Source organism: Prionailurus bengalensis, chromosome A1, assembly GCF_016509475.1.
Source record: "Prionailurus bengalensis isolate Pbe53 chromosome A1, Fcat_Pben_1.1_paternal_pri, whole genome shotgun sequence".
NCBI lineage: Eukaryota > Metazoa > Chordata > Mammalia > Carnivora > Felidae > Prionailurus > Prionailurus bengalensis.
In genome coordinates, this window is record NC_057343.1 from 7,904,116 (window position 1) to 7,930,486 (window position 26,371).

The 26,371-nt window shown below is 48.8% G+C and overlaps 1 protein-coding gene across 1 annotated transcript in view; it reads right to left on the bottom strand.

Moving 5' to 3' along the window:
• FLT1 (fms related receptor tyrosine kinase 1) overlaps positions 1-26,371 on the bottom strand; it is a 176,925-nt gene that overhangs the window by 36,545 nt on the left and 114,009 nt on the right. Inside the window, exons 15-16 of the mRNA XM_043575963.1 lie at positions 16,579-16,710; positions 3,772-3,878 (exon numbers count right to left, since the gene is read on the bottom strand). Coding sequence (XP_043431898.1) covers positions 3,772-3,878; positions 16,579-16,710 — 239 coding nt within the window. The remainder of the gene's footprint in view (positions 1-3,771; positions 3,879-16,578; positions 16,711-26,371) is intronic.

Below are 26,371 nucleotides of genomic sequence, written 5' to 3' on the forward strand. Positions count from 1 at the left end.
TGATAGTCCTTCTCCAAAAAAGCATAAACGTCATTCCACACGACTGACTGAAAATACCTCTCCATGGCCATTCTGCACAAGCAGGAGCATACGTCACAAGGTGACAAGTGGGATTGAGGCTTTTCAGCATTTGCAAGAATGGCGAAGTGAACCCAGGAGCCCTGGGACGGTTAAGAGGCATATTTCCTGTGAAGTGTTTAAATCTACTCAGAAGTCCTGGCCCCTTGGTTGCTGCAGCTTCCCCGGAAAAACTGTAGGGTCCGTCAGTGAGAACACAGTAAGATTTACCTCCGATAAGAAACAGAAGTTGATTATTTCAAAGGCCAAGGGGTAAACTGGGTCTGAGATTCAAACACAGCCATGTCCTGATCGCGTTTGGCATCAGTAGGACGTGAAACAAGGCGGGTGTCTCCCTTCAGGCCCTTATTTTATCTTGGCAAGGCACATCGAGCCCAGAAAATATCCTTTATTTCAGATCACAGATGAGTGGATTTGCATTTAGTGTCTTAGAGTCATAGCAGTGGGTGTACTGCCTGTTCATTCGGTGTAGAATTGATGATGGCATTTCTGTGGGCAGGACAGAAAGGAAGTATGCTTGCCCACATAAGGTGGGCTTTGATCAGCCTCGCCGAGGAGTCGCATAAACTGCCTTTCAATGAGTTTCGGGCCCGTCCTGCGTCGCCCTTCCCTCAGCAGGACCAGAGTTCAGGAGAGAAGACACCCTCTCCATACACACCATGTCACGCTCGCCCACATTCTTCAGCTCTAACTCACCCTGCCCTGGGCTGTCACAGCTCACCTCATCCATCACTTGCAATCGGTCTCCTACTCACAGGAATTATCACTAAAATGTGTGACAAATCGCTCAAAGCAGAAAGGCTGGCCCAGCCTCCACGACGAGGGGAAAACAGAGAAGGATGTGGAGCACATTCGTCACCAGCTACATTTGCCATCGGTGCCAGTCTTGTAGGGGCCAGCCTGTCGGACAATGGTGTGAGTCTGTAAGACTGGAAAGGAATACAAACCCCTATCCCAGCGTGCCGGTGTGCGCTAGAGAAGCCGCTGGAAGAGGTTTTATGAGTACGCTTTTCCATGTCCAGTCGAAACAATCCGACGAGAAACAATCTCCCATCTTCCAAGGGCACAGGACAGCGAGAGCCCAACAAGGGACAGCTCACTTTTCCGGAGAGCGCGTGGGGAGCTTGGGAGGGGTGTTGAGAGCGAGGCAAGGGGCCGGGCAAAGAGAGACAATCTCCCCATCTGGCACCTATGGGATTTTATGGTTTATCTCAATCAGGCAGGTGAGAGGCAACACCACACAAGTGGTTGAGGAGAGTGGGATCGTAGAACCTTAGTCGGCAAATATTTATTCTTTCGATTGACACTAACACTGAGCAGCTACTAGGTGTTTGGCATGGAGGTTGCACAGCTAAGCACTTTCAGAGGCCAGGCATTGAGGCTGGCGGGCCGGATCTGAGTCACAGATCAACTCTGGACCAGCACATAACCTTGGCAAGTTGCTTAACCCTTCTCAACTTAGTTTCCTTATCTGTGAAATAGTGATAATGACAGTCCTTATCTCCTAGGGCTGTTATGAATATTATGGGAAATAATCCATGCCAAGCTGTTAGAACAAGGCGTGGTATACAGTAAGCATCAATCAACGATCCACGTTAGCTGTAATTGTAACACTGGCCTATTGCAGGGTGGGGATTAAAAGGATAACGTCCAGTCCGTATCAACCAGGAATTCACTTGCGGTTTAGAGAAACCACATGGAAATAGTTTTTGAGGACTTGTATCTCCTTGTCTCCTACAATTAATCACCTTTCAAATTTTATAAGCATTCCCTTCTGGAGAGAGAATCCTTTCTTGCTCTCATCCTTTCTTATTGAACTCAAGGTTTCAGATTTTTAGAAATACTAGGGCCATCTTCAATTTAGACCCAATTCACCTTTCCAGTTTTATTTCTACTCTGCCCCTCTGTGCTCCTCCCCTAATCCGGGGTGTGGGGAGGAGTGTGGTGGGCTGCATTTTTCTGCTGCTTTCCTTCCAACTGCAACCTTCAAACTCTTTCTCTAAACCTCACTTTCTCTGAAGTTTTTTTCTCTCTGTCCCTCCTTTGTGGCCTCCGAACGGGCCTTCCAGATTTGGCGGGTCTAATCTATTTGGCAAGTTTGATCCATTTCCCTTTATGATGTCTCTCCCCTGTCAATGCCACTGCGTGGCCTCTGTTTCCTCCTAAAGCAGTGTGGCCTTAGCTGTCACATCTCAAAACCCATCATTCCACACGGCGGACCCCTGATGGTCCCTATTCACCACGGAGGACGCCTGCTATCCTCGCCTCTCATTTCAACGGCTATGAAGGACACCTTGTTGGTTTTGGTTACAAGTCTAGGTAAGGTCGAGCGACCTTGGTTCAAAACTCAGCTCCCACTCTAACCAGCTTTGTGACTTTGGACAAGTTATTTTACCTCTCTGGGGCTCACTTTCTCCCTCTATAAAATGGGAATAATAGTATGTCTTACCTCTTTGCATTTTTTGGAAGAATTACCGGACACACCACATAAAAAAGCTTGTCCTAAGACACGACACGATAATAAGGGCTGATAAGTCTCTAGCAATGGAGGAGGCCTCCTTGATGCTTTTCAAGTTCTGTTTTACCTGCGAAATAGCTCTGGATCCTAGTCACTTGGACGAAGCTCATATCCTTTCTTAGTTGGACTCCTATCAAGTCTTCGGCGAAAGTTCCTCTCTACTCACTCTTGCCTCCTCTGGCCCATTCTCACAGCAGCCAAAATTCTCTTTCCAGATGCAAATCTCCTACACTTCGGATTGCCTGCCTTTGTGGAACAACACCCCTCCCCGCCCTCGCCCTCACGCCCCCCAGGCTTCCTTTTACTTCCAGAATACAGACTACCTTTCTTACTGTCTCACCCGGCTTTACAGCCCCTCCTCTCCGGCCTCACCTCCCACCCGGTTCCCATGCTGCAGCCACGCTGGCCTCCGTGAGTCTCTCTTTCCCGCGGGGTCCCGGCCCTGCCCCGGCCTCTCACAGGCTCTTCTGTCTGCCTGTGACACTCTTCCCTCCCTTCTCTGCCTGACCACCCCCTTACACATCTTTCCGTCCGCTGCCTCTAACGGCAGGCTCACATTTGTCTGTGAAACGGAGTAAAGCCAGTCTCCTCTCCAGTAAATATTTGAGGCACGGATGGGTGAAGGGCTGTTGGCTCCTTAGCCCATAGAACTGCAGAGAAGCACGTGGTGCTGCAGGCTGAATGACAGAAACCTGACGGCCTGCGTTCCAGCCTGACCCTCCCACTGAAGAACTGAGTTGTATGGTGGGGCTCCGAGAGCTCGGAACCACAGTGCGCTTGTTGGTAATCCTACGATGTGAGGAGAGGCAAGTCGGAGGACAGTCTTTATTTTGCATTCGCCTTTGCACGTCTTAGCAGAGAATAAGGAAATAAAGACTGCGCGGGGCTCGTGTTGAATTGAAAGGTTTTATCACACATTTTTATACCAACGGTGTCCCCTCTGTTCCCGGGAAACGGTCATCTATTCACTGCTCGAGCTTTTCCTCTCGATACTACGGGTGACGGTCGAGAGGCATTTTAACGATTCATTCCGGGTGTTCCCCAGGTCAGAGACCGAAAGAGGAGGGAAGGAGACTAGAGGCTAACGTGTGGTTAGGGCCGGGTCTAGATGCGAGACGAGCGTTTTAGAGTTTTACGGAAACAGGAGCGCGGAACTTCATCCGAACCGTTCTTACCCTTTTCAGTTTGCGGATAAAGAGCGTTAACAGGAGCCAGAAGAGGGTTGCGGCCACACAGGTGCACGTCAGAGTGATTAGCTCCAGGTTGGACTTGTCCGAGGTTCCTGGAGGGAGCAAGACAAGATGGTCTTCAACAAGCACCATCAAACCGAGGGTCTTTGTGATTCTACAGAACAGGTCCAAATGCCCCTAAATGGTTCGCCACGGCGCATGCAGCCTGGCGGCTCAAGGGTTGGTCTCTGGGACGGGTCTCCCCTCACCTTCCGAGTCCAGCAGGGCGCATGATATTTCACCATCCTAAGCTCACGCGGAAATTAAAGGGAGTTTCAGAAATTCTGTGGCTGAGCTCGCAAATGTCGTAATCCCAGAAATAGCTACTTCAAAATCCGAGGAGAAATTAAAGAACAATTTTTTTAACGTTTATTTTTGAGAGACACAGAACGCGAACGGGAGAGACACAGAAGAGAGAGGGAGACACAGAATCCGAAGCGGGCTCCAGGCTCCGAGCTGTCAGCACAGAGCCCGACGCGGGGCTCGAACCCACGAGCTGTGAGATCGTGACCTGAGCCAGAGTCGGACGCTCAACCGACTGAGCCACCCAGGCGCCCCCCGAGGAGAAATTTTTAAAAAGGAAAAAAATGAAGGCGGGAACAAAAGCCCATTAAAGTGCTAAATCTGGAATATGTGAGCTCTTCCTCATGGGTTTTAGAGGAAATTCTAAAGAAAAATGCCTAAGAATAAAAACGACACAAAAGGGCTCCTCTGGGACTCACAAAATTCTTCTACTTTGATTTTAAAAATAAAAATAAAACTCAAGGACCATCACCATTGCCTGCTCACTCCTTTTGGAACAGCCGGCCAACTGGCCCACCTCCTGCTCCTTGCTTCTGGCTCTGTCTCTGACCTTCGAAACAGAAGCCAGCCTGCAGGGGCTGTGACGAGAAGGGGGTTCTTCCCAAGCACCTCATTTCCCGGAATCACGCAGAGATCTAAAGCTGAGCAGTTCCTCCAGCACCAGACGAGAAAAGACCCAAAGTGTTCAAGAGAAGCCTCCAGAGAGGAAGATCTTTGGGATCTGTAAAGGAATGCCCCAGTGGGCCAGAACAGTGGTCCCCTACTTACTGGTTCCAGGGGACAATTTCCCATGAATTTCAAAGGACTGCCTTTGAACCTCATTACAAGGAGGCAGAGGCTTAGTATTAAGCTAGGGAAGAACAAATGGAACTCACTCTTTTTAGAAATAATGATGTGGGGCGCCTGGGTGGCGCAGTCGGTTAAGCGTCCGACTTCAGCCAGGTCACGATCTGGCGGTCCGTGAGTTCGAGCCCCGCGTCGGGCTCTGGGCTGATGGCTCGGAGCCTGGAGCCTGTTTCCGATTCTGTGTCTCCCTCTCTCTCTGCCCCTCCCCCGTTCATGCTCTGTCTCTCTCTGTCCCAAAAATAAAATAAAAAACGTTGAAAAAAAAAATTTTTTTTAAATAAAAAAAAAAAAGAAATAATGATGTGACTGGTATCATTTTTTTAAGTTTATGTATTTAATTTGAGAGACAGAGAGAGTGCCAGCGGGGGAGGGGCAGAGAGAGGGAGAGAGAGAATCCCAAGCAGGCTCCACACTGTCAGCACAGAGCCTGAGGTGGGGCCCGAACTCACCAACCGCGAGATCCTATGACCTGAGCCCAAACCAAGAGTCGGATGCTTAACCGACTGAGCCACCCGGGCGCCCCAATGAATGGTATCATTTATTGAGCACCTACTATATGCCAAGCCCTTACAACCACCCTAAGGAGTAGGTAGCAATAATATCCTTGTTTCCTAGATGAGGGATTCATCTTGTGGGCTCTTTGTTTCGATTCAACAAGGAGGTCCTAAATTCTACTGGAAGCGACATTCCATCTGGAGGCGACGGGAAGGAGAACAAGAGAAAGGTGTCACTCTCCCGGAGCTCATCACTCGCAACCCAACCAAGACTTAGGGCCAATACAGGGGCGCCTGGGTGGCTCAGTCGGTCAAGCGTCCGACTTCGGCTCAGGTCACGATCTCGCGGTCCGTGAGTTCGAGCCCCGCGTCAGGCTCTGGGCTGACAGCTCGGAGCCTGGAGCCTGTTTCTGATTCTGTGTCTCCCTCTCTCTCTGCCCCTCCCCCGTTCACGCTCTGTCTCTCTCTGTCTCAAAAATAAATAAACGTTAAAAAAAAAAAGACTTAAGGCCAATACGAAGACACGGAGTAAGAGTTTCAAGGGTGGAGGAAATCTAGTGCTCTTTGGAAGAGGCGACATTGAAGTGGGTGGTGGCCCACGGAGACGAGGCGGGGGAGGGCCTACAGGCAGAGGGGCCGGCATGAGTGGAGACCCAAAACTGGGACATGAGGGGGCAGAGCAGGCAGTATAAGGCAAGGACAGGTCAGGACCAGCCCGCAGAGTTCGAGCGTCGGCGTGCAGGGTTTAAACTACAAGCCGCATGCAGGCAGCTGGGGCCGGTGAAGTATCTGTGAAGAACAGAAAACACACGAGCTAGAAACCCGAGCCGTTTCCTTCTCTCCTCTTATCCATCCAGCCACCGAGCACATGCACTTCCTGCCACAGTCCCCGCTGGGCAAACCTTTTAGTCTAGAGGGGAAATCCACATTCTCTCCCCGTCCAGGCCGACACAAAGTCCTGCCGGCTCTCCTCCCATGGCTCAGGAAATTGTCACCTCCTGTCCTGCCCCGCTATCACTGCCTACATCAAGGCCCCGCCAGCTGTCACCTGGACCGCAGCACTGGCTTCCTGACCAGGCTCGACTCCCCGCCCCCCTGCCAGGCTCTCCTCCACTCTGGGCCAGCGTGATCTCGCCTCTGTGTCAATTCCATCACCACCACCTCTGCTCCCCACAGCCGTGGGGATAAAAATCCACATCCCTGGGTCCTTCGTGCCCAGCCCCGCCTATCTCTTCAGCTCCGTCCCCTGCCGCTCTCCCACTTGCTCCGATCACATCAAAACATTCGTAGGTTCTCACACCTCCCAGCCCTTTCTGCACCTCCGCGCTTCGGGACTCTGTTTCCCTACCAGAACGGCGGCTTCTGGGGGCTGCGGCCACCTCCGCGTCGTCTTTATCCGCCCCCTCATCGGACTGGGTGAGCGAGGAGATAAATTATGATTGGCTTTGAGTCCAAAGCGTCTCATGAAGCTTTCAGAGGGTTCAAGGTCAAATTCCTGTTCGTGCGTATTAGTCCAAGAAGCCCACGGAACACCACCTACGTGGCACTCTCTGTTCTAGATACTAGTACGTGGTGGTGGATGAAAGGCATGGACGGTCTAGAGCTCACAGTCTGAACAGATAAATACGTTCAACGTTCCGAGCGGAGGAGCAGAGGGTAGGGCCGGGGTTCTCTCGTTCGCTGCTATGTCTCTGGTGTTTAGAAGGGGGCCTGGCGCCCAGTAGGCACCCTGAGAATACTGGGTGAGTGCAAGAGTGAGTTTGGCTCAACGACGCCTAGCTTTGCTGGCCTGCGGCTAAGTTTCCCCGAACCTCGTGCGAATGAGAACAGCCTCCTTGAAGAAGTTTCAAAGTATGATAAGTTTCTCTTCGTACGCAGCCTCTCGATGGGAATATTGTAAGCTCGAGTTAATAGGAGTTTGGATTTCCTCCCCCATGTGAAAGGTCGAATGCTGCCTTGCTGTATTCACATGCGCACACATGCACACACACACACACACACACACACACACACACACACAGCCTGAGACCTGCTCAGGCCTCAGTGGCCTTTGGCTGTTGGGAGATGCTGATAGCATCTTGAGACACAGTACTGTCCGCCTAAAAGCTCTGCAGATGCCTCCTGCTTGGAATGCCCTGGGAGAGGCCCCCTCCCACTGTGGGAACTTTCCCACTGCATTCCACGGGGCAGGAAGTTGACCCCCAAAGCAATTCCACAGCCCTTACTCAGGCAAAATTCCTTTCAGTGGGACCCAATGTGCTCGGGTGCATTTACACATTTCAAGAACCAACTCATTAAAAAACATCCTCAAGATGAACATTTATTACAGGAGAAAGGTCTATTTAACATTCTGTGACTGCTTACTGAAAACCAAGAATTTAACCAGATACGATGTAGTGTCTGTGCTCGATCCCTGCCGCTCTTGATAGCTCAGTCCCAGGCTGTGTTTGCAAAGTAACCATTAGGAGAGCCTTAGGTTGAGTAGACGGACTTCAAGTCAGCATCATCCCTTCCTATACAGCTCTTGGATATTTTCTCAGAGGTCAAACGTCCACACGCTGCCTGGCGGGACCCAGCTTCAACTTGCTGGTGACAGCTGATGAGCTCAGCCCATGAAACGGCCCAGCTGTACATGGCAGGCGAAAGGAGGCCAGAGGAAACGTGGGTGGGATTTGACAACAACTAGGAGTGAGCACTGGGTCTCAGGGACGTTCCTGTCACATGCGGTGTGTGAAAGCCAGCATCAGGGCACGCTGCGAGCTTAGTTTTACATGGGATATTGACAAGAATGGGGCCAATCTGAAGAGTTAGGAAGACTGCACTTTTAGCTTACAGACTCCGCTAACCCTGGGGCACAGAGTGTTCCATGTCAGTTACCTTTCAAGCTTCAGACCATCCCTCTCGGGACAGGAAGGGGGGGACGCCAGCCAGGGGATGCACTGGTTCCTGGGGGGTGAGGTACCTCGTCCAGAGGCTGTGCGCCTGCTGAGTCCCGCTGCCTTGCCCTGCGCCTTTCTGATGGTGGCGGCTGTTCACGCTGCACGGGGCCCGGACTCTGTGTTGTGGCGGTGACACGCCGACCCTGACACGTGGCACGGTGTGGTGCCAGGCTGCCGGAATCGACAGGCAGCAGGGCCAGGGCACTCGACTCACACCACAGTGAGCACCGGTGGTCCTTCCCAGGAGGTTAGCAGAACTCCCTAAGCAGAAGACCAGGGCCTCCGGCTCGGGGACCTGCCTTGACTTGAGACAGGACGAGTTCTACCTGGAAAGGGCAGGAAGCGAGCAGCTATGTCTTCGACCCAGGACCCTAGGCCCCGGCTTGCTCGTCCTTCGAATGCGGGGGTCACAACAGGACCCTGGCTCACAGGTGAAATGTATGAACCTAGTAGGGGCTATTTTTTTTTAACGCTTATTTATTTTGAGAGCGAGAGAGAGGGAGAGAGAATCCCAAGCCGGCTCCATGCTGTCGACGCAGAGCCCGACTTGGGGCGCGATCCCACGAACAGTGAGATCACGACCTGAGCCCAAATCAGAAGTCAGACGCTTTCCGACTGAGCCACCCAGGTGCCCTGAGGGCTATTCTTTTGAAGGTTCTCCCCCACTCCCCCCTTCCCAGCACTCCCTTTTCCTTTTTTAAAAGATCCTTATCTTGTGGGCTTCAAGTACTATACGAGATGATTTCATTTTCATCCAAACCTATTGCATACATCACAGGGTTTTTTTCCCCTAAAACTAGTCAGACTTTGACCCAAACAGCGATCATTTTCTGCAGACAACCGAGTCACGACCTTCCCTGAGCAATTCGCCTCGTACCTGCCAGGGTGGCTTAGAAGTTGTTCTCTGGTCCTATCATTATTTTTAGAAAACTGTTTATGTGGGTTTCTCGCCCATGAAGCTCTTAAGACATCAAGAGAAGGGTGTGTTTTGTGTTCATTTGCCTCCCCAGCACCGGCCCAGTGGAAATCTCAATAAATATTTCTCTATGGATGAAAAGAAAATTGATCAGACATACGTCGACCTGATTCTCCACATGAGCCGGGCAAACAGTGCTACCCCTTGTTATCTAAAATCCAATAACCAATAACCCAGCTAATTTCTCTAAGGCTTATTGGACTAATAACATTGGCTTTCATACTATTTATAAAGCTTTTGAGGAATCTTTGGACACCAATTTGGAACCTCTCTTAAGGAGAGTGACATGGAAAGACTACTCAAATTAAACTTTCAGAAGTGAGCTTTCAAGGATAGTTCTAGGTAAAAGGTATTTAAGATTGCCATCACGTGCCTTCAGCTCGACGACACATTTTTAGGAAAGCTAGTAAAGCTAAACTCCTTAGGCCACAGAGGAATTTTGTGGTCTGGAACACCATTTGGGTGACTCACTGGTTAAGTGTTGGAAGACTGTAATGCAGAAAGTTCTGTTGAAGTTAATGTGGTTTAACATGTTAACAAACAGCAACGTTAGCTAATATTTAAAAAGCTTCGATTATATGGCAGATAGTGTTCGAAGCGTGTTAATCCTTACACCCCAGTAAGGCTGGTGTACCATTACTAACGTCTGTTTTGCAGATGAACGTACGGAAGCACCAGGAAGGTAAGTAATTGGCCCAAGGGCACACGCTCAGGAGGGGTGATGACCGGGCTTCACGCGGGGGGTCCTCGCCTGCCTTCCAACCCAGAGGCAGTAGAGCGGAATGATTCTGCCCCACACGTTCAGTGCTCAGCTCCACCCCTCCTAGCTTCGGAACCCTGAGCCAAGTACTAAATCCTTCTGTGCTTCAGATTCTTGCCCACCAATGGGAAAAAAAAATCCCCACTGGGTTGTCACCAAAGTTAGCTAGACTAACGCATGTTCAATGAGCAGAAGATACCATGGCTGAATTCCATCACCATATTTTGAATTCCTGATCAAGGCCAGCTTGATGTCATTGTTTAGACTCAAGCACGAAGGCATGCACATCCCGTCCTCTGGCCCTCCTGTGTGAAATCAGTGAGTAGAGAGTTCATGTCTCCATTGCCAGCGCTGGTCTCTCCTCGGGAACCCTTCTAAATTGCCAACACCCAGGAGAACAGTAACATCAATCGCCAGCATCTTCATGTGAATTAGTTTATCACATCCTTCCTAGTGCCAGGCTAGCTGGGGGGTGGGGTGGGGGGGTGGGGGGGTGGGTAGTGAATTTGGGGCAGGATTCAGGAAGAGAGGAGCCAAAGCAGAGGACCGTCCAGCCTCAGAGGAGTGTCAAAAAGAAACGAGACCTGAAGGCTGGCCTGGCCAAGGGGGATAAAAGGGAGGCACTGCATACCTGAGATAATTTTGAGCTTTTCCTATTCTGTACTCTCAGAATTTATTAAGGAACACAGCGTATGTTTCCCGCTGTGTGGGTCCTTTCCTGAAATGTGTTAATGTGCAATCATTACGGCATAACATTTACAGATCTCACCTCTGATGCCTTTCCATTTCGACTGCAGGACCCTGAGGCAGTCCTTTGGTGCTTTCCATGATTTTCCTATCCATCCGTCGTCCCCAAAAGAATGTCTAACGTGGAATTTTCTCCTGTGTAATTGTAAGGGCTACTGAAACCGTACTTCAATAGCAAGGCTTAAATCTGTCATCAGAATGTATTTACACACACGTTGTGGTTCTTACTTGCAAGAATAACTCTAAAGTCGAGTTTATCTTAAGTCCTTGGGTGAAAACGTGCCCCGCTTTCATTGAAACGGTCCCACTGCGTTCCATGGGCTCTTGAGGGCTATGTCAATTTCAGAAATTATTTTGGTTACTGACAGTTTTGTGTTGTTGTTTTTAACGGTAGAACTTCCCCTCTGAGAGTTGCACGTGTGCTCCTGGACCGTCCAAAGCAAACAAGACCTGGGATTATTTAAAGAAGCTACTTTGACTCCACAGTCCACTCATCCTTTTCAGATACAAAAATAACACATTGTTTTATCTATGAGTATAAGAATCCTTTTTCAAGGGAAATAAAAAGAGCAGACAGTTTCCTTCCTGGCTAATTCACGAACCTCTTCAAATCTGTTAAACACAGCCGCAGACACAACTCATTTGCTCGGTTTCATTTCCTAAACCCCACCTGACAAGATAGGTCAGCTTGCAGGGTGTGCGTGCGTATTTTAGGAAATCAAGTCTGAAGCTAGGGAACGTTTCACAGCCACCAGAGAGCCAGGATCTAATTTCAGTGATAAAATTAGTGAGCAGGTACCGCATCGAGCTATTCTGAAGAGCATCCGGGGACCAACTTTTCATTCAGTGAGCCTCGAGGACTTCCACTCAAGATACGGCATCTGACTAATAAGATTCACCCAAGAGCCACTTTTTAGGAATCTCCTTATCCAAAATTATGTATGGAGCTGACACCTACCTCCTGACACATCACCACCACCTCCCTTCCTTGGTTCCGGGTATCTTTTCTGGTGTACCAAAGAATGAGTTAGAAAGTCTCCCCGGGGGGTGAAGCTTGTTAAACATTTACGGAAAACAATAATATCGCCCCTTAGTTTTTAGACTAACAATCTTCATTTCCTTACACTGCTCCATCATTACCCTAGTAGGATACGGTCCCATTTATGTTACACTCCTCTTATGAACGGGTACAGTGTTTCAGGTAGTTTGATGACCGCTTGATCAGGCCGTCTGTTTTTAAGGGGAGAGGGGAGTTTTGCCGTCACTCGGAGAGCAGGGGGTAGGGGGGAACTACAAAAGAGAGCAAGGAAGAAGGCAGAAAAACATGAAAAGCAGACACAAGAACTCAAAGAGCACGGCAGCCGGGGACAGTGACGGGTGAAAAGAAAGAGCCGCGTACGTCAAGTCTGTAGGCACCTCGTAAACGTGATCATTTCCCCAGACGCTACTGAAGATCAACGCCACATCAGGGAAAAGAGGTCATGAGTCAAAAGCACCAGTTCTTCAGAAAACCCAGCGGGCTGGCCACCAGGAAGGAGGTAAAATCACCTAGACTTTGTCGTTGCCAAGGGACACAACATAGAAGGTGCACTGTTGCCTCATAGCTCACTGCCCCGTTCACCTTGCCGATCCGACGTCCTCCGAGGCTTCCTTTAGACCCCGGCTCGCTACCCACGTCCCTTCTTGCCTCTGCGACCTCCCTGAGCTCTGATTAGCAGACCTGGGTGGTGTATTGGCTGCAAACTAGCACTTCGACTTCACCCTGGGGAGGAGCTCAAAGTGCCTATTGATCCGGCTCTAATGGTTTCCGTGTGCACCTTAATCTCCTTCCAGCTAGGTTTTCAAGGCCCCCGGAGGGGAGGGGAGATGGCTTACACTTCCTTACGCTGCCCAGCCCGGGGCACATAAATACGTTGCTGAGTTACCGGCGAACTGGGATTGGCTTAAGTCTATTGCCAGATACTGCAATATATATATATATATATATATATATATATATATATATATATATATATCCAGAAATTGCAAGATATTGACGTATGTCTCTTTTCAGACATTCAGTGGTGGTTTTCTACATGGATCAACCCGCGGATACATTTTTCAGACGCTCTGGGATAGAGGAGTGAACGTGGTAAGCACCGCGTCAAAGGTATATGTCAAGTGCTCTGGGAGCACAGAGGGAGATGATGGTAAGGCAGGAGGACCCTTCCCCTCCCCCTGTAGCAAGAGCAGAAGTGAGCTGTCCGAATGAGTAGGGCTGTCCGGGGGAGAATGAGGCGGGAAGGAAGGCCGTGGAGACTAAAGGAAGACGCTGTGGGCAGGCAGATGAGGGACAGCGGATCTACAGGGGGTTCCGGGCAGGTGCACGGCTGGGGAGCTCAGGTGTGAAGGGAGGGATGAGCCACGAGGCTGCAGGAGGCCAGGAAGGACCTGGATGAGGAAAACAGGCCATCAGGAGCCACTACCTATTTGAAGCAGGGGAGTCATCTGTCGTAAGATTAGTCATTCAAAAGGATCACGGTAGGGGCGCCTCGGTGGCTCAGTCGGTTGAGTATCCGACTCTGGCTCAGGTCATGATCTCGAGGTTTGGGAGTCTGAGCCCCGTATCAGGCTGGCTGCTGTCAGCGCAGAGCCCGCTTCAGATCTCTCTCTCAAAAATAAAAAAAATACAGACAATAAAATAAAATAAAAAAGATCCTCTAGAATTGGAAGATGATCGAAGGAGAGAGAAGTAGGTAGGCTGCCTGGGAGGCTGAGAGATGACGTCGGGAGAGGACAGGGTCAGGACCTCCGTAGCGGCAGCTGACGTGGGCAACTGTCTCCCCTTTCCTCAGAAGCAAATGACCCAGGCCGATGGAAACGTGTGGAAATGATCAGTGGCAGCCAGATTCTTAATGCTGTCTGGCTTTCCAGAGGAGCGTGTAGTGGGAAAAGGAATCACTGCAGGAAATGAGAACCAGGTAGAGAGAAACCCAAATAACAGGACGTAATGGGAAAAGTCCAACAGCTCGATTTTAGGCCAAGGCCTCGAGGACAAGTCCCCGCGGCACATCAGGGGTGGGAAGCCCGGAGGGAGGGCGGCAATGTTCCACAGCTACGGGACACGGACCCCGGTCAGCCTCACCGTGCGTGTGTCATGTGACTTTGGGCAAATAACTTAACCCTCTGGACTGCCCATCTTCCCGTCTGTGGACTGAAGATAATACTGGTTACTTCTTTGGATTCTTACGGCGCTCATGGGATCAGGGATGCCCGTTACGTAGCAACGTCTGCATAGAAAGATAACCGAATAAAGCCTCCTGCTAAGTGCTGGGCACGGGCGTGGGGTACAAAAGTATGTCAGACCCCACTCCCGCCTCACAAGGTCTACAGTTCAGTAGGGAAGACAGGCCTACGGACGCCTAATTAACCCCCAAAGACAGAATACAGGAAGTACTGATGAGAAGCTTCAAGAACCATGGAGAGCGAGGGCAGAGAAGAGGGTGGGTATCCGAGTCAGCTGTTGATCCTGGAGGACGCTGCTGAGTACAAAGTATCTAATCTACACTGGACACGGGGGAGAAGGAGCATCAGGCTGCCATGGGGAGGGCGCCCGGACAAAAGACATTCTGGGCTGTGTTCGCATGGGGCCGCCCTCAGCGGCGGGTGTGAGTCAGGCTCTCTGATGGCCAGAGTGCGGGCTCCTAGGCCAGCCTGGGAGCCTCCACGGTGCCATGGCTCCGCCTGTGGGCAGAAAAAGCCTCCCAGCAGGGGGGACTACTCCCAGAGGGTAGACTTGTGACAAATAGGAGGGGGGTGGTCGTGACTGTGGGCAGAAGAAACGCACAGATGCCTTGAAGCGACGGGGCTTCCGGGAAACCCAGATCAGCCTGGCAGAAAAGGCGAAGGGAAAGGAAGAAAAGTCTCCGTGGAGACCTATAAACTTGTGTCAATATCCCTCCGGGCAAGGCCTTCTCCCAAGCCATCAGCTGCCCGGCTGGTCGGATGCCAACCCCGGCTCCCTGGCAGAGGCAGAGGAGAGTAGGGATGCAGGGCAGGAGGGCGGGTACGGGGCTGAGGCGCCCACGAGAAGAACCCGGCTCCCATGCTCGTCTACCATCACTTGGCTACAGGATGAAGGTCAGTCATTTCACTCCTGCCTGGGGCTTCATAACTGCTCTGTTGTCAGCACAGGGGGGGGAAATGCCCTCTGGACTGCGGAGTGGGCACCTCCTTGCCCTCTGTGGCCACCCCTGTCTCAGATCTGTGGCCCTCCCTGGCCTGACACAGTTACTCCCCGACGGCCACATCTGGAGTCCTTGTTTAAAAGTAAATGAAAGATCCTTTGAAGAGGGAGGTGTTCTCTCCAGGGGTAAGCAGATGAGTCGAAAGAATACTCATGAGGATTATTTGGGAGAGAAACAGGACCATTACTGTAAGTATTTAGGGGATGCTACTCCCCACTTTTCCTGGAAGTATAGATTTGCGGGAGCGTGGTTTTGGGATTTTTCAGGAGACTGTCTAAAATCATCTACTCGTTGGGGCACCTGGGGGGCTCAGCCATTACAGTGTTGGACTCTTGATTTCAGCTCAGGTCATGATCCCATGGTTCGTGGGTTCGAGCCCCGAGTCGGACTCAGGGCTGACAGCATGGAGCCTGCCTGTGGGATTTTCTCTCTCTTTCCGCCCCTCCCCCACGCGTATTAATGCACGCACGCTCTCTCTCTCTCTCTCAAAATAAACTCAAAAAAATAAACTAAATAAAATCCTCTCCTCAAAAAAGAATGGGGACGATGCTCTGTTTTAAAGGAGTCTGAATTCTCAGAATTATAATCTTTAAGCCATGTAAGTTTCCAGGGCAGAAGAACTGATCTATTTCCCCTGCCAGGAGTATTTCCACAGTCTGAGGTCTCCCGGGAAGCCTGGAAACAGAGTACCCAACAAATTGCATCTTTTCATGTAAACCTCAATAGGCCATAGATATTTAGGTCCAAGGAGGTGTCAATTTGATATTTTATGATGCTGTACATGTTATGTTTTGCATGACTTCTGGCATCAGAGGACTGCAGTTGCCGTCTAAACTAGTTTCCAAATGGGAGCCACATGGCCACAGCCCCGAGTAGGATTAGGCCGCTTTGGATTTTGCTGCTCAGCGAACTATCTGAGGCCTCCGAAGAGGAAGCACTTGGAATATTTTTCTCAAATGTGGTCTGTTTTTTTATGTGTTGCTTCTCCCTGGTAATATTTTGCAGGCTACTTCGTGTTAAAAAAAAAAAAAAACCCAGCTTACGAAGACACTCAGAAGAGAGGCGTACAGATATCTCACTCGTGGGAATCAGAAAAGGAAAAAGAACGAACTCTGGGTTTTCCCCTCTACCTACACCCCTCTTCCTCCTTGGGTTTCTTTGTCACAGGTGTGGCCACCGCGGTCACTCTCTATGGGTCAATGCCGTCCCTCGGGCGGCAGCTGGCTTTCCTCTCTTCCGGGAACGACTTCCCTGCCCAGACCGTGTTCGGGTGGCCGGCCAGTGTCTTCCCCTTCTGCCTTGCCAGGCCACCCAGCAGGTCCCTTCCCGGAGCGACAGGGGAGGGGCGAGGGGGTCAGGGAAAGGAACAGGCTGGGGCGGCAGCGGGAGACCGGGAGGTGGAAAGTTGAACAGGGACACAGCCGTCTGAGCTGGTTCTGGTTGCTTTCTGAAGCCGGTTTACCTTGAACAGTGAGGTATGCCGAGCTTTCCACGGACCCCTTCTGGTTGGTGGCTCTGCAGTGATAGGCACCTTCGTCGTCTTCTGTGACTCTTTCAAGAAACAGCGTGCTGCTTCCCGGTCCTAAGATAATTCCTGAGGAGGGAGAGATGTTTACGTTAGCGAGCCCGGGGGACAGACAAAAACAGCTACTTCTGTCATACTACCCGAGCTCTAGGCAACCTTGAGCCCGGCAACCTGTTTGTGTTTTCTGGGTCCAGGCTTTTGAACAGCACCTTCACCATGCAGCAGAGCTCGGACACCGCCCCCCCCTTCTGGAGGTGATGGGACCCAGGCCGTTCACCGTGTGGAGAGAAAGGAGGTGGGGCATCTTTCAAGAGCCAACGTCAAGGGCACACCACATCCAATAATAACACCACTTACCGGGGGGCCTGCTGGGTGTTAGCACCGCACGGGCCACTTCACATCCTGACATTTACAGCCAGCCCGCAGGGTCTCTGTGTCTCCGTTTGACAAATGTGGAAACAGATTTGGCGAGGCGAACCCCTACCAAATGCACATATATCATCCCTCCCCCCCACCCCCACCCCAGCAAACAGGAAGTGTTTCTTGAATGAGGATGAGTACATGTAGCCCAGCATACCCAATTAAATGCAAAGTCTGGGGTGGGAGGGAGACCAGTGAGAACCAGAATACACAGGAAGGCACCGTGGAGGAACTGGGCCTTGAGCTGAGGTTTAAAGGATTAACAGGGGCCGCTGAAATCATGCTTGTTCTGAAATGGCGATGCAATGGGTCTGCCCAGGCTACAGGCTGTATTTTGTCAAATGGTTTATATTTCCCCTGATTAAGAGAGCCATCCAATAAGGAAAACGTGAGAAATACTGGAAAGCATAAGGAAAATGTAAAACAAACGTACAATCTTTCCTCCCAGCTATTTTCCCTTTATTCTTCTTAAAGTGCACTTTTTAACAACCATACGCCCGTTCATGTGCTATTTTTGAGCCCCGACTACATACCAGCCGCTATTCTAGATCTGGCGATATCGGACTAAGCGAGACAAACGAACGCTTGCCTACAAAGGGCTCCGATTATGGTTTTAGAGAGTTACAAATAAGTAATTTAAAGGAACAATAAAGTCCGTAAAGAAACTAAACCAGGTGAAGGGAACCATGGGTTAATGGGGGGGGGGGGGTTTAGGGGAAGCTCTCTTGGGAGATGACATCTGAGCAGAGACCCGAAAGACAGCGAAAGGTGAGCTATTTGGAGATCTGGAAGGGGTATCTGAGGCACATAGGGAGGAGGATCTCTAAAGTCCCCGGGGCAGCAATGAGTTTCAGGGACAGGGAAAAGACCACTGCAGACTTTAGCTAGCAAGCAGGACAGGGGAGGGTTCGCAAGGCCCGACCATGAATGACCACAGGCCATGGTAAGAATTTAAGGTTTTGTTCCAAGCGCCGGAAAAAGCCACTGGAGGGTTATATCTAACTGCTCGTAACTATAAATAAGAGTGCAATTCACACATCTTTAGGCATAAAGATTACTCTCCATTTCGGATTGCTTCCTTAGGATACATTTTCAGAAACAGGCGTATTAGGTCAAGAGCTCGTGATTCTTACAACCGCACTGCCTTCCAAAAAGATTATACCCATTAACGTGTCCACCAGCAGAGAAGAGGCTTTTATGTCTCTCCCGCCCGTGACGAGCGGGAGCATCTAAAAAGATAAAATACAAAACACAAACCTTTGCCGGTTTGAAGGCGGACTTGGCAGCCATTTTTATTTTGAAAGCGCCCGCCCGCGGTGCTTGACTAGAAAAAGCGAGCTCAGATTGAGGAGAGCTTTGAACCCCTGGCCGAGGAGTTTCCGTTTCGGTGTAGAAGGAAGAAAGGGGCTCACAGAGGGTTTTTGAGCAGGGAAATGACCTAAGGAAAGCAATGTCTGAGGAAGTTTAGTCTAGAGGGAGGAGACGGGGTAGGCTGCCGCGGGGGAGAAGCGACATCTGGAGTTCAGCTCACCAGCTGTAATCCGGGCAAGGAATACGGGGCATCCAAACCCGGATGAGGGAACAGGAAGCAGAGAGGAAGAAACGTAAACAGACACTTGGTAGAAGCAACCTGCACGAGGTGCCCCCTCCTGGAGGCAGGAGTGGACAGAGAGGAGTACGAGATGGTTCCGGTCTTCTGAGCCCAGGAAATGGGGGGTGGGGTGGGGTGGGGGGATGCGTGAGACTCTCCCCACAGCCTTGGCCTGTGAGTACGTCTCCCCACGGGTACGATGAGAATAATACCTGCTTTGCCTACTTGATGGTACCGCCGTGAGACCCAATGGAGATAACTGAAGTGAGAGTTCTGGAAAGGGGAAGGCAGGGCACCTGTGGGAATCGCAGGAAGTCAGAGCGTGTGGCTGGAGCGTGGGCTACCAAGGGCGACGAGCATTCATGGCCTACTCATGAGTGTCACTGCAGCAGCCCTGACCTCCACCAACTTCCTGTCGCCCCGGTCTTGGTTTGAGGCTAACACAACGAACAAATGAAGGCCCAAGACCTTGGGTGTCACTCGAGGAGACCGGGGCGTAGTTGCCAAGGTGAAAAGACAGTGTCAAGGATGCTGTAGAGCTAACGCCACCAGGCCGTTTCCTGTTTCGGTCGCGCGGAGGAGGTGACGGGTGTCCCAAGCCACCCAGCGAAGCTCTTCTTTCCCACCGGCCCTCACGCTACGCTCCGACAGGCGGCGCAGACATGGGAACATCAGCCGCGTTCTCACTCTCTGCTCTCGCTGTTTCTTGCCCTTCTGGCCAACACAGGCCAGTTACTACCTCTACTAGGCTTCCTCGTCCCCCAGATCTGCCCGCACTTACGCGTAGTTGCGTCCCCTGGTTTCTTGAACGCCTTAACCTTCATGCCGCTCACTTCAGCCGACCCGGTCCCTACGATATAGATGCTGTTTCTTCTACTGAGGAGCGCACCCTCTGCAAAGGGCTTTCTTTTTAGCTTTTTCATTGGGATCCGTTTCAAACATTTAAAAGTGCAGGAAAACTAGAACCCATGTGGCCACCACGAAGAGAGTCAGAGGTCAACTTTTGGCCATACTGGCTCTAGACCCCCTCCCCCCCTCTCTTTTTATACGAATACAATTCACCGATACCTTATCCCCTTCCCTCTCCTCTCTCCAGAGGCATCGCTATCCTAAAGGTGGGGTGTTATCATTCTCAGGCATGCTTTTGTGCTTTTTCCACATAGGTATGTACCTCCGTAGAAGAGGTAATATTGTTTTGTGCCTTTAAAAATTCTAAATAAAAGGCACCATACAGTAGATGCCTTTTCTCAACTTTTCCTATTTAATGACGTTTTGATATTTATCCTGGTTGATGCATGTAGAATAGAGTTCACTGTTTTTCAAACGTTTATTTATTCTGAGTGAGAGAGCCCAAGAGGGCAAGTGGGCAGGAGGGGGTGGGGCAGAGAGAGATTGAGAGAGAGAGAATTCCAAGCAGACTACGCTATCCGTGCAGAGCTGGACATGGGGCTCAACCTCACGAACCATGAGATCGTGACCTGAACTGAAACGAACGCTTAACCAACTGAGCCACCCAGGCGCCCCTGGCGTTCAGTTTTAACTCATGTATAAAACTCATATTTAGGTCATCATATACAAAAAAATACACTTTTCTGCCATAAGGTAGTTTTCGCTTTTTTGCTCCCATGAAGAAGGCTGCCAGCGCACCTGTCCCAGACAGTTGTACATGGTTATGCACACATCTCCTTGTGCTGGGTTATAGAGTACACCGATTTTCAACTCCACCAAGAATTACAGAATGTCTTCCAAAATACTACTGATTTATACTTTCACTAAGAGCTCCCCTTCCCCATACTTCCCGATACTTGGAGCTATCAGATGTTTTAATTGGGGGCAAAATGACGGGTGTGAGACGGCATCTCACGGCGGTGTTAACCTACATTTCCCTGATTACCAGGTAGGTGGAACACGGAGCATCATTTTCCATTTTTTTTTTTTGGCCATGAAGGCTTCCTTTCCTGGGAATTACCTCTTCATGTCCCCCACCCATTTTTCTATTAGCCTATTTGTCTTTTTCGCAGCGATTTTAGGTTCTCTATATGTTTTGGGTACTAATTCCTTATTGGTTAAATATGCTGCAAGGTCCCCCCAACATTCTATGAACAGTCTTTGAAACTTTGTGAATTTTTAATACAAAAGTTAAAAAAATTCTAATGTAGTCAAATTTGTTAATATTCTCAATTATCCTTTGTGCTGCTTGTTCTATTTATTTTTTTTTATTTATTTATTTTTTTTAATTTTTTTTTTCAACGTTTATTTATTTTTGCGACAGAGAGAGACAGAGCATGAACAGGGGAGGGGCAGAGAGAGAGGGAGACACAGAATCGGAAACAGGCTCCAGGCTCTGAGCCATCAGCCCAGAGCCCGACGCGGGGCTCGAACTCACGGACCGCGAGATCGTGACCTGGCTGAAGTCGGACGCTTAACCGACGGCGCCACCCAGGCGCCCCTTTATTTTATTTTTTATTTATTTTGAGAGAGAGACAGAGACCGTGAGCGGAGGAAGGACAGAGAGAGACACAAACACACAGAATCTGAAGCAGGCTCCAGGCTCTGAGCTGTCAGCACACAGCCCGACTCGGGGCTCGAACTCAAGAACCGTGAGATCATCACCTGAGCTGAAGTTGGATGTTCAACCGACTGAGCCCCCCAAATGCCCCCTGTTGCTTGTTTTAAAAAGATATGCTTTCCTACACTGATATTAAAGCATTTCCCTTATATACTTTTTTCCAAAAATAAAATCTCTTAAGAAGATTTACTTAGAGATTTGCCTTTTTTCATTTAGGTCTTTAATCCATCTGGATTTTCTTTTGGGGGCGGTATGCGTGTGGTATAAGAATTTGATTTTTACCACATAAATAATCAGTTATTCCAGCATCATTTACTGAATAATCTATTCTTCTCCCACTGAGTTATGATACCAGTTCTGTCAAGATACTAAGTTTCCGGGGCGCCTGGGTGGCACAGTCGGTTAAGCGTCCGACTTCAGCCAGGTCACGATCTCGCGGTCCGGGAGTTCGAGCCCCGCGTCAGGCTCTGGGCTGATGGCTCAGAGCCTGGAGCCAGTTTCCGATTCTGTGTCTCCCTCTCTCTCTGCCCCTCCCCCGTTCATGCTCTGTCTCTCTCTGTCCCAAAAATAAACGTTGAAAAAAAAATTAAAAAAAAAAAGATACTAAGTTTCCATATATCTGTGTTTCTGTTTTTAGGCTCTTTGTTCACAGTGACCCATTTACCCCACACAAGTTATGACTGCTTGATAAAATGCGTCTTGATATTTGCTACAGTGTGACCCCTTCTTCTTCATAATTATCTCAGCCCTTTACACGTCCAATATGGATTTCAGTTTTAGCTAGTCGAATTCTGGGAGAAGTACTATTGGGATGTGGGTGGGGATTCCATTGAATTTATGTAATAATTGTGGGGGAAATTTGCATATTTATTTTTAGGTTGAAACAAATGAAATTGCCAATATTTTTGACCTACGAAATGGCTCCAAAAAGGTTCCACTAATAATAAACATTCCCATCCAAGAATATAAAATATCTTTGGGTTGTTTGGGTATTCTTTTATGTCATCTGATAATTCTATGCTTTTCTCTTTAAGTATCTTTTCGGTTACTTTTACTCCTAGATAGGTTGTAATTTTGTTGTGATGCAAAATGGTAACTGGGTTCTCTGAAGGGTCACCATATATGAATTTTCTTGTTCCCCCTTGGGTGTGAATCATTAGAACGAACACGGAGAACTCACTTAGAAACATGATGTTCTACTTTGTGCTGTTGGGATAAGATAATTTCATTGTAGGCCTGCTTTTGCTTCTAGAGGGATCACCTAAGTAATTTCTGACCACTAAAAATAAAAATGCCTGTCAAAACACGATTTATTTCCCTTCGCTGAGAGAAGCTGTATCAGATTGGACGAACAGGGCACAGAGCAGGATTTGCAAGAGTAGATGTCTTCAGGGGCCGGGCGCATAACATAAATGAGTTGGGGATGAGATCATGGGAGAGGGACTGTGTCCCTCTCTGCATTGTGTGGAGTGCTGAAGGACTGTCTCGCCTCTAAAGGTGGAAGCATGAACTTCGCTCCAACCAGTTGGAATTGGGGAATTTGAGTCCAGTGTTATCTTTTGAGTTTTAAAGAGAAGAGAGAAATCTGGATTTTCGATGTTAAAGCTTATGATTTTTAAATGTCGGCCACCAAATCAACTTAAGTACATTTGCTGTGAGGGCCAACAGCAATGTGTATGCTGCGTAGACTAGACACAGCTTTGACTCAGAGGATGTACGTGGGATGGCGCTATTATATTTAATGAAGCAAACACCTCCATGATCTGGCTCCTGCCTATCTTCTTCCAGCTTCTGACCCTGCTACGTCCTTCAGCGTATCCTTGGTATGAGCCATACTGATCTGTTGGCAGTTCACGGTAAGTCTCCGTGACTTTGAATGGTACGAGCCACCCAGTCACCCCAGTGAGCATTCATTTACTAATATTTAGCTCAAGGCTATCCCAGATCTTCTGAGGCACTTGAGCCCCTTCTCTATTACTCTGGCATCACCTTGCACATGCCTCTACTCCGACACTTAACATTTCGTAGTAAATTTGCTGACTTCCTTCCGTGCCCACGCCACTGCCTTATTCATTACTGAGCCCTCAGGGTCTAGCACTGTGCCAACAGATAGCAGACCCTCAGAATCCAAGGACACGGCCAAATAAACCAAGACCATGGAAAATGGAATTGAGGGGGTGAGAAAAGGCATGAGCTCTGCAGCGTTTGCTGAATATTATGAAGCCGAGGAAGGCAGTAGTTAACGTGGTCTCCCTGTGTGGCGGTATTGACTTACGACCTACGTACCCAACTCTCCCCGGGCTGTAAAGCTGTATGTCAGTTTTTATTATCTTAAGATTCAAAGAGCTGTAGATCCTAGAGCTTAGAAATGTAAACTCAGTTTCATAGGTCTGCTAGAGTAAAATTTTTACAGAGTTGTTTTTGCAGGGATGTGTACTCCAAGGAAATCTGGTGACGGCACCCAGGGTAAGGGCTTGAAGCATCTACTATGTTAGCTGCTGCTGAGGGTTTTAGATCAGAGTTTGTGATGATGCTGGCCTATATATGTATCCAAGGGAGGCAGTCAGTTGAGCCTCCTACTCTTGATTTGGGCTCACGTCATGATCTCATGGTTTGGGAGTTCAAGCCCCGCATCGGGCTCTGCGCTGACAGCATGGAGCCTGCATGGGATTCTCTCTCTCTGCCCCTCCCACCTCTCTCTCTCTCTCTCTCTCAAAAAAAAATATATATATATATATGCATATATATATGCATATATATATATTTTATATATACACATATACATACATACACAACCCCTTCAATTTTTAGTATTTTCAAGGGATTTTATAATGAATTTTCTTTCTTTCCTCAATACCATAAGGTGAAGGACAATCATGCCATTTTATATATAAGCAGCACATTGTCCAGGGAAGGGCATGAAATAGAACTTTAATCCAATTCACCACTGAGTAGATGCATCTGTAGATCTTTTAAATTAACCTATGTGACTACATCAGTGCATACCATGTGTTTTTCTCCTCGTCTTTACACAAAAATCTGACTCATTGTTTCCTAAATTGGCCGGCTGGTCTGATCAGTGACTCCTGTTTTGATGCTCAGCTGAGCGTCTTAACTTCTGACTGACAGAACATGTCCATCCAGTTTGGCCAAATTAATCGACATAATCAAAACTCTCTTCTTCAGCCATCAAAGGCCTGTTCAGATGACACCTCCTCCATGAAGCCTCCTTGGATCATGCCAATCAGGGGTGCTGATCGGCAGCGCATGGAATTTTATACCCTTCACATTGCGTACTTACAAATTGACTTGTACCTATTATGTGTAAGTTTTTCAAAGGTAAGGGTTAAGTTTCACTCGTTTTCATTTTCTCTAGAGTATGACAAAGTGTCTGGCTCATGGAATAGGGAATTAATAGACGTTAGGTTTAATAAAATAAAAAGTAAATTCGGCGGGGTGGGGGGCACTTGGCTGGCTCAGTCGGAAGAGCACGCAACTCTGGATCTTGAAGCTGTGAGTTCAAGCCCCACATAGGGTGTAGAGAATACTAAAAAATAAGTAAACATTTAAAAACGTTTGAAAAAAGTAGATTGTTATGATCGTGTTGGCTCTCCAGTAAAATAATTTCTTTGAGATTAGCCCATGATATATTTCTGATAAACAGTAGCCATGAGGATGATGATGCATCCAGTTGTAGGTCCATGATAAATCGTACCTTTAGATTGATACCTTTTTTTTTAAATGTCTACGTATTTTGAGAGACAGAGAGAGAGGGAGGGAGGGGGGCAGAGAGAGAAGACGACACATAATCTGAAGTGGGCTCCAAGGCTCTGGGCTGTCAGCACAGAGCCCTACGTGGGGCTCGAAGCCACTAACGAGTGAGATCATGACCTGAGCCGAAGTCGGACGCCTCACCAACCGAGCCACCCAGGCGCTCCTAGATTGCTACCTCTTAAAGGAACTGATGAGCTAAGAGCTGTATCTGAACAAAGCACCAGAAGAGCCAAAACAGAGATTAAAGATGGCTAAAGTGATCCAAGAACACTAGAGACTGGATGTCTGACTGACTTCCCACAAAGAACACAGAGGAGAGTTTACATATCCAGTCAAACTTCAGAGGTTTCGAAAACTATGGGTAAGAGAAATCCAAGCTGAGTACGCTGCAAAGGCTGACAAGTTTGGGAAGTGAAGGATGATGGGCTCATTAAACGGCAATGAAAATGCAAACGATTCCAGTGTTTTCAAATGGTCACCATGCAGCTGCTGCTTTCTCTGTTCAGAATTTTACCCTAAGGTCAAGCCACAGGGCAAAGCATTTGCAGATGTAAAACAAAACAAAACAAAACAAAACAAAACAAAACAAAACAAAACAAAACAAAAAGCTGAGGAAGGGTAGAATAATTTGAGACAGAGTGAAAAGCAGCCTTACGATAATAATGTGTTAAGTTGAAGAGAATTATGAGATGCTTAAAACACATGGGCTGAAGGAGTTCTGATGGGCAATGTGATCCCTGGTGAGACGATTTGCTCTTTAGCCATGAAAAAGACAGAGAAGAGGGGCTCTTGGAAAAGAATAAGACTGAGAACAGTGGGGGGGGGGGGGGATGCTGTGTAATATTCCTCTTCATGAAACCACTGAAAAAGGGAAAAGCCATAAACAAAGGTCCTTTCATTTGGGACAATGTCTATTGCTTCACTAGCTGAAATTACAAATCTGGGTTATGCTAACAGAATAGTTTCCAAAAGCTGCCAAGAAATTGTAAACTGGTTGACTTGAAGGGGTTATAGTTAACGTGAGCACCTTGAAACTGTGCCAAACACACACGTATTTCTAAACAGTTAAAAACGAAAAGCATTCTTGCGCACTTTCGCGGCGAACTCGGCTGTTGTTCTAATGAAGTATTTCGAGATGATTCAGGCACTTGAAAAACGTGTCAGGAGGTGCTAAGTCTATAGTTGTACATAGCTGATAGCTAAGGTTTTAGAGTTCCTATCTATAAATTATCAACCCACACATGTGCCCGGGCACACACATGCACTCACTCCTGCTTCAACACATTCCTGTGATATGTTCAGATTTGTCATAGCTCCTCGATGAGGTCGGATGCATTTATACTGCAGAATAGAGCCATTCATCCAAAGTGGCCATT